We start from the raw sequence: 6,488 nt of genomic DNA, 5'->3' as shown, positions 1-6,488 counted from the left end.
GAGGTAATGCTCACATCAGCAGCTAACAAACGTGATTATCAGCAGTAATTGTGTTTATTCAGTGGGCTAGAATCAACATTCCTGAATCAACATTGATTTTGTAACAGCTCCATAGTGTTATGATTATAGATCCCACTGGTGTCATTACAAAAAATATTCGTATTATGGATGAAAACTGTTCTTGAAAGGTTAGGAACATTCTAAAAACAGTCATTTACGAACGCACTCATATTTTGACCATATTGCTTGTTGGACAACTCATTTTGAAAATCGCGATGTGTTACGCAGTCGGCGCGGCCCATTTTTTTTTTTTTAAACCGTTGCAGTTCAACTTTGTGGCCACGAGAGGGGGCAAACTAGGCTGATGTTCATCTTATAACATCTTAAACTGCAGGCACAATGACAAGTATTGAAATTCTGGCGCATTATTAAAAGGGGCCTAAATTTATTATTTATATGTTTATATTCCAATTAAGATTGTTAATTTTCAGGAAGTGGGTGGATTCAGATAAACTTGAGAAGTTCATGTGGGATTGCTGCAACATTTGCATACTTGTGTTATTAAAATAGCTCTGGTGTAAATATCTGTTTGCGCCACGAGTTTTTCTTAATAAACACTTCATCTATGTGGAATAAATAGATTTTGGTAAGTGTTCGTTCATGTTTTTCAAACATGCATGCAAAAATCCTGAAAAAGGACACATGGTAGGGATTATTTAATTTGAATTAAAACTATTATCATTGTTTATTTTACATTTATTCTGTCTTCAGTGGTTCCGATCCATCCATTAATATGGTAGTATAAAATTGACTGTAATGTATTGAAATACAATTACAGTAAATACTAACTGGTGAGCATTTTCTAAAGGGAATCTGCATGCTGCTGGACACACACACACACACACACACACACACACACACACACACACACACACACACACACACACACACACACACACACAAAGAATATCTAGACCAATACAACAATAATCTGCTGTGGTTATGGGTGTGATGTAATCTTTTGTCTTCTTTTGAAACGGGACCAAACGCCTGGTTTTATTCTTCTGGGAATTCTTCTGAATAGGTGATAGACGTCAAAGAGGACACTCATTGTTCTAAACCTAGAATGATGTAAAGAATATTGCTGGGAACCAGTTTTTACATGAAATCTACACTTCGCAGAGCAAATTATTACCTTCATTTTGTGTGGCAAGGTGAGAGAAAAAAATATTAATGGGTTTTTTCCTGTCAACATTGTGTTAAATAGCATTCTCAGAATGTCTTTTAACAGTTGGTAACGTTAGAACAGCCTGTAAATGTTGCAAAACAGTCACGCACAGACCAACGTGCTTTTCTTCTGACCATTTGTTCTCCCCAGCATCTTCCCTGGGGTCCCATTGGTCAGACCAGTCCTTTGTCTGGTTTGCATTTAGAATTCAAGGAGTGGCCAGTTTCCCTTTTGTAACCAGACTTGGGATAAATAGAGGTTCCCCACCAAACTGGTAAAGCACACATTACATTCTTCAGAACGCTGGACTTGGAAATCAGCTGTGAAGTGAGTACACTTTTTACAACATTAAATTAATTAAATTTCTTTCAATGTTTAGTTCATTGAAAGAAATTTAATCAAAAGTTGTGTTTTCATTTATTAAGTGCAACATTTGTCTCTCAGAATGCTTCTTTTAGTGCTTGTTGGAGTTCTGCTGGTCATAACAGCTGAAGCCAGGATCGGGTAAGAAACCTTCATAATCCACTGGCGTTTGTGCTTCTTCGATGCTGCACATTCACCTCTGATTTAAATTTGCTTTCATATAAATCTGAATACGCAGAAGCTCGTCTGAGTTGGATTTCAACGTTGACACGGAACAAACCCTCCTGTTTGATGTGATTTGCAAGACCGATAAATATGAGGTGAGGGAGACCTTTACATCGGGTCAAATGCAGGAAACTCTTCAAGGCTCATGTGTGTTTGCATCCCCTCAGGTCCGCAGCTACGACTCCGAAAAATGGGTTTCAACAGAGGCATCTTCGTTCTCCATGGAGATAGCATCCATAACAGCTTTTCGAAGACTATTTAAGTACATCGCTGGTGCAAATGAGGAAGGTATTTGTCAGTCTCAAGATATGTGAGCAACCTAGTGTTTAAAAATGTATTGCTGACCTCTCTGTGGTACAGCTAAAATTTGTCTTTTTTTTTCTTTTTTTTTTCTCCACATTTTCACATTGTAATTACAGTTAAATTGTGATCCAAGACCAGAGCTGGTTTGGCTTCAAGTCCTTTTCCTGTTTGTGACTTTTCTTTAAGGAAAGAAAGTGGAGATGACGGCACCCGTCCTCATGGAGATGGAAGATGTTGACCGACCATTCTGGGAAACAGTTGTCTACCCAATGAGTTTCTTGCTGCCAGCTGAACACCAGGAAAAACCCCCCAAACCAACTGATAGTAACGTAAGCTGGCAGGATGAGGTTGGGTATGGTTGCATACCATAATGATTTCAGCTAACCAGATCATTCTGCAGGTTAAGCTCCGTACGTTTCCAAAGATGAATGTGTACGTGCTGAGCTATGGCGGATGGATGACCAGCCTGAATGAGAGGAGCAAAGCTAAAGCTTTATCCAAAGCTCTCGATGACGCTGGTGCAAAGTACATAAAAGGCAAACATTATGCAGCTGGATACAACAGGTCAGTAAAACACTATTTTAAAAAACATCAGGGTAAAAAAAGGGTACTGGTTTGTAAGTCTTTCCATGCATTTTGTCTCTTGTAGTCCAATGACGCTGTTCAACAGACACAATGAGGTGTGGTACGTCGTCGAGGGCGACCCTGTGTGTGCCAGCAGTGGCAGCAGCAGCAGCGAGGAAACGGACGCCACTCCTGTCTCTTAAACACTGCCCATAGTGCGGTTGTCTGCAGCCGGTGTGCATGTTTGATACACATTTGTATCTACAGACATAATTGTAAAAATGTGGGACATTTTAGTGCATATGGCATTTGGGATGAATCTTTTTTCACTAGAGCCCGGTTAATAAAGCTGTATCTTTCTGGGTTTTGTGTTGTTCCTTACTGATGAGCTTTTTACCAGTCGTGCTTTTTAAAGGTGTCTAAAACAGCTGATTCAGATAAAATTGAGTTCCAAATGTGTTAGTGGCAGCAGGCAAATAATATTCCTGAGACCTGAAAAGACTAAGACAGGCTAATCCTTTTACAAGCCGTGTCATAACCATCTGCCCTTGACCTTGACGTCACATTGTGTTTCAAAGTGGCCTGTATTTGGATGCATTGATTCCACCTTCCTACCCTCTAAAATCGTAAAAAACAGTCTCTTCATCCTTTTTGGTTGGCTATAAAAATAAACAGTGTTTTAGTGTCCTAATTTTAGGAAGAGCTGTAAAATCTAAATGCTTTTAGTTCTTTCTGCACGTCACTCTGCTCTTCTATAGATTTTTATCTTATCAACCGAGTTTCAGCGATAGTGGAGTTGTCTCAGTACAGTAACAGTCCGGCCACTGGATGACTGTCTGACGTAGGACAGTTGGTCTTCTGAAGAACTGATAGGAGTGCCAGTCAGCAGAGGTTTTATGACGCGCGGCACAGATCGAAGTCCGCTTGTGGCTAGCAAACGACCATCAGTCCATTGGGGCTGTTGGGCCGGCCAGCTGCCCTCTCTGTGGTTCTCCTGATCTCTACCACAATGTAGATCAGAATTCTCATGTCCCATCAGTCAGAATGGACCTTCCTGGTTCTCACCTGCAGGAGCTCCAGCCCGACCTCCACCGTGTGGATGATCAAACAGAGGACATGTTAGCTGTGGAACAATCATGTGAGTACAAGGTCCTGCTTCAGAAAATGCTGTTTGCGCCATGAAGCCAACATTTGAAATGGACACTAGTACAAACATGTTGGTACTACTGGGTAGAATTAGAACAGGTTCTGTTGCAAGTTTCAATCTGTGAATGGAAAAATTACATATGGGTCATATGGGATCATAATCAAATCAGGCTGTGTGATAAGATAGTCTTGCAATTCTCTGATGACTAATGAATGGAGTTACAGTAGATGGTTAACGATAGAGGAACCACATCAAATATATTCCATTTGGACGCTCTCCCAGTGGAGAGTGTATCGTCAGGCTGCATCGGTGGTCCTCAGCAGTTAGATAAACTCTCGTTTACATTTATTGACAGATGCTTCTATTATTTGGTATGACATCATATATTGATTATTGATTATCATGCAGCTCAGGAGTTAAAAGCAGAGGTGGACGGCACGACCGAGTCAGAGGAGAGCTGTCCTGTCTGTGGGGACAGGGTGTCAGGGTATCACTACGGGCTGCTCACCTGTGAAAGCTGCAAGGTGAAGAGTTTGAAAAGTCCATCTGAAGACAATGTCAAATTTGTAACAAAAATCATGCATCTGTGTATCGGGTCGGTCCCCTAACGGGCAGAGTAATTGTTACGATCCCTCTTCAGGGCTTCTTCAAGCGTTCAGTGCAGAATAACAAGGATTACACCTGTGCAGAACAACAGAGCTGCCCCATGAACCTTTCACAGAGGAAACGTTGCCCTTTCTGCCGCTTCCAAAAGTGCCTGGCAGTAGGCATGAAGAGAGAAGGTAAGGTCAAATATATAATCCCCCATCTGAAACAAATGCACACAGACGCTGGCGTGTGTTCTGATGTAAGTTTGTTACCGTCAACAGCAGTAAGAGCTGATCGTATGAGAGGTGGCAGGAATAAATTTGGCCCTCTGTACAGGCGGGACAGGCAGATGAAACAGCAAAAAGTGTTCTACCACACAAACGCCGATCCCCACAGGATGAAGGCTGAAATGACCCAAATACAACGGCCCACACCTCCAAATGACCTTCACCTAATGAGCAGTCACACTTCCTCTGATGCTGGTCGCCAGCCCGGCTACGCCTCTGGTACCAGTCAGTCAGCTGTGCCAATGCCTCTGGACTGTACTGCGAACTCAGATGTGTTCACATCTCCGTCGTTGCCCTACCCTGGACTGTACCACCACACCTTGCCTGGATACCTCCAGGACAAAGGAGAACTTCCCTACAGCTACAGCATGGCTGCAACAATGTACCCACTGCACCAGCCTCCAAACAGTTCATATGCATACAGGAGCACTGCACCATCATCGTCCACGTCCTCCCCCAGCTCGGCACTGAGCTCATCCGCCCCCGTCCCAAAGACTTCCTCCCAAAGCCCAGACGCCTGTCCGCCGTCCACTGTGATGCATAACTTTCTCAGCCAGCTGATGGACGGGGAGCAGGATGAGAGCCAGCTGTGTGCCAAAGTCGTTGCCAGTCTTCAACGAGAGCAGGCCAACAGAGGCAAACACGACCGCTTAAATACGTTCAGCATCATGTGCAAAATGGCTGACCAGACTTTGTTTGGGCTCGTTGAGTGGGCCAGGAACAGCACACTGTTCAAGGAGCTTAAGGTAACTGCATAAACAGTTTCTAATTAACTATTAGGGTGGCAGCCATTCAAATGGGATCATGCTGGATACTTGTACAGGTGGAGGACCAAATGGTGCTGCTGCAGAGCTGCTGGAGTGAACTGCTTGTCCTGGATCACCTCTGTAGACAGGTGATCTACAGTAAAGAGGGCTGCATTTATCTGGTCTCAGGACAACAGGTAACATCCAAAGTTGACATAAATGTCTCATAATGATGGAAAATCTTAAGATGCTATTTTTTGTTTGATGGACTATGCAGAACCTTTGTCTGATTGTGATGCAGATTGAGGTGTCAACCATCCTGTCTCAGGCAGGAGCCACACTGAGTGGCCTGGTATCAAGGACCCAGGACCTGGTGTCCAAACTGAAGGCACTCCAACTAGACAGGCAGGAGTTTGTCTGTCTCAAATACTTGGTGCTTTTTAACCCTGGTAAGCTTCTAGAAGTCTGTGAATATGTGTTCTGGACATCAGCTCTCATTGAACTGCCGTGCAAGTGTGACTTCCTTTTGTCTGCAGATGTGAAGTCTGTGCAGAGCCGCAGGCAGGTGGAGCAGACTCAGGAGAGGGTCAACAGGGCTCTGATGGAGCACACGCAACAGCGCCATCCCAGACAGTCCGACAAGTTTGGCCAACTGCTGCTGCGCCTGCCCGAAGTACGAAGCATCAGCTTGCAGGTGGAGGAGTATTTGTATCAGCGCCACCTTCTGGGAGATTTGCCCTGCAACTCTCTGCTTACTGAGATGCTGCACACCAAGCACAGCTGAGAAGATGGCATTTGATTGTCCGGTCTTTATTTTGGCTCACAGTGTGTCCTCTTAACCTTGTGTTCACTGCTTCTGTCCAAAGGCAGGTCATTTTACAGCCTCCAGCTCAGGAGTACAGGAAAATGTTAACCAGTATCAACAAATATGAGGAAATATTTGCCTGCGTGCATCATGCTTTGCACAAGTGTCCATTCAACAGTGTTAAAAAGCCAAAATTGTAACTTTCCTGTCAGTATTCTGTGGCAGATGTGTG

The 6,488-nt window shown here is 43.6% G+C and overlaps 2 protein-coding genes across 4 annotated transcripts; both read left to right on the top strand.

Annotated features, from left to right (window-relative positions):
* The first annotated feature begins 1,409 nt into the window (after positions 1 to 1,409).
* soul5 (heme-binding protein soul5) lies at positions 1,410 to 3,047 on the top strand. Its single transcript, XM_029836767.1, has 7 exons — positions 1,410 to 1,555; positions 1,673 to 1,732; positions 1,830 to 1,911; positions 1,984 to 2,104; positions 2,306 to 2,448; positions 2,520 to 2,683; positions 2,769 to 3,047. Exons 2-7 carry the CDS (start codon positions 1,674 to 1,676, stop codon positions 2,884 to 2,886), a joined length of 687 nt encoding a protein of 228 aa, XP_029692627.1. The 5' UTR covers positions 1,410 to 1,555; position 1,673; the 3' UTR covers positions 2,887 to 3,047.
* Positions 3,048 to 3,601: 554 nt separating this feature from the next.
* nr5a5 (nuclear receptor subfamily 5, group A, member 5) lies at positions 3,602 to 6,263 on the top strand. Of its 3 annotated transcripts, none has more exons than XM_029836765.1 (7): positions 3,602 to 3,821; positions 4,239 to 4,354; positions 4,471 to 4,612; positions 4,700 to 5,451; positions 5,529 to 5,648; positions 5,729 to 5,900; positions 5,988 to 6,263. In XM_029836765.1, exons 1-7 carry the CDS (start codon positions 3,728 to 3,730, stop codon positions 6,233 to 6,235), a joined length of 1,644 nt encoding a protein of 547 aa, XP_029692625.1. In that variant the 5' UTR covers positions 3,602 to 3,727; the 3' UTR covers positions 6,236 to 6,263. The 3 variants fall into 3 exon arrangements, with proteins under 3 accessions (XP_029692625.1, XP_003964877.2, XP_029692626.1); XM_003964828.3 differs by having other exon boundaries at positions 3,603 to 3,821; positions 5,753 to 5,900; XM_029836766.1 differs by having other exon boundaries at positions 3,687 to 3,821; positions 4,244 to 4,354.
* Positions 6,264 to 6,488: the final 225 nt, after the last annotated feature.

This window comes from Takifugu rubripes, chromosome 5, assembly GCF_901000725.2.
Source record: "Takifugu rubripes chromosome 5, fTakRub1.2, whole genome shotgun sequence".
In the NCBI taxonomy this organism is placed as follows: domain Eukaryota; kingdom Metazoa; phylum Chordata; class Actinopteri; order Tetraodontiformes; family Tetraodontidae; genus Takifugu; species Takifugu rubripes.
This window is presented reverse-complemented; position numbering and strand designations above follow the sequence as displayed.

Bases quoted from the DNA above. Each gene is read 5' to 3' on its own strand.
- nr5a5 (XM_029836765.1), top strand. From the start codon at position 3,728: ATGGACCTTCCTGGTTCTCACCTGCAGGAGCTCCAGCCCGACCTCCAC. The intron at 3,822-4,238 runs GTGAGTACAAGG...ATTATCATGCAG, and splicing joins GTTAGCTGTGGAACAATCAT to CTCAGGAGTTAAAAGCAGAG. The intron at 5,649-5,728 runs GTAACATCCAAA...TGGACTATGCAG, and splicing joins ATCTGGTCTCAGGACAACAG to AACCTTTGTCTGATTGTGAT.
- soul5 (XM_029836767.1), top strand. From the start codon at position 1,674: ATGCTTCTTTTAGTGCTTGTTGGAGTTCTGCTGGTCATAACAGCTGAA. The intron at 1,912-1,983 runs GTGAGGGAGACC...GCATCCCCTCAG, and splicing joins GCAAGACCGATAAATATGAG to GTCCGCAGCTACGACTCCGA. The intron at 2,449-2,519 runs GTAAGCTGGCAG...ATCATTCTGCAG, and splicing joins CCAAACCAACTGATAGTAAC to GTTAAGCTCCGTACGTTTCC.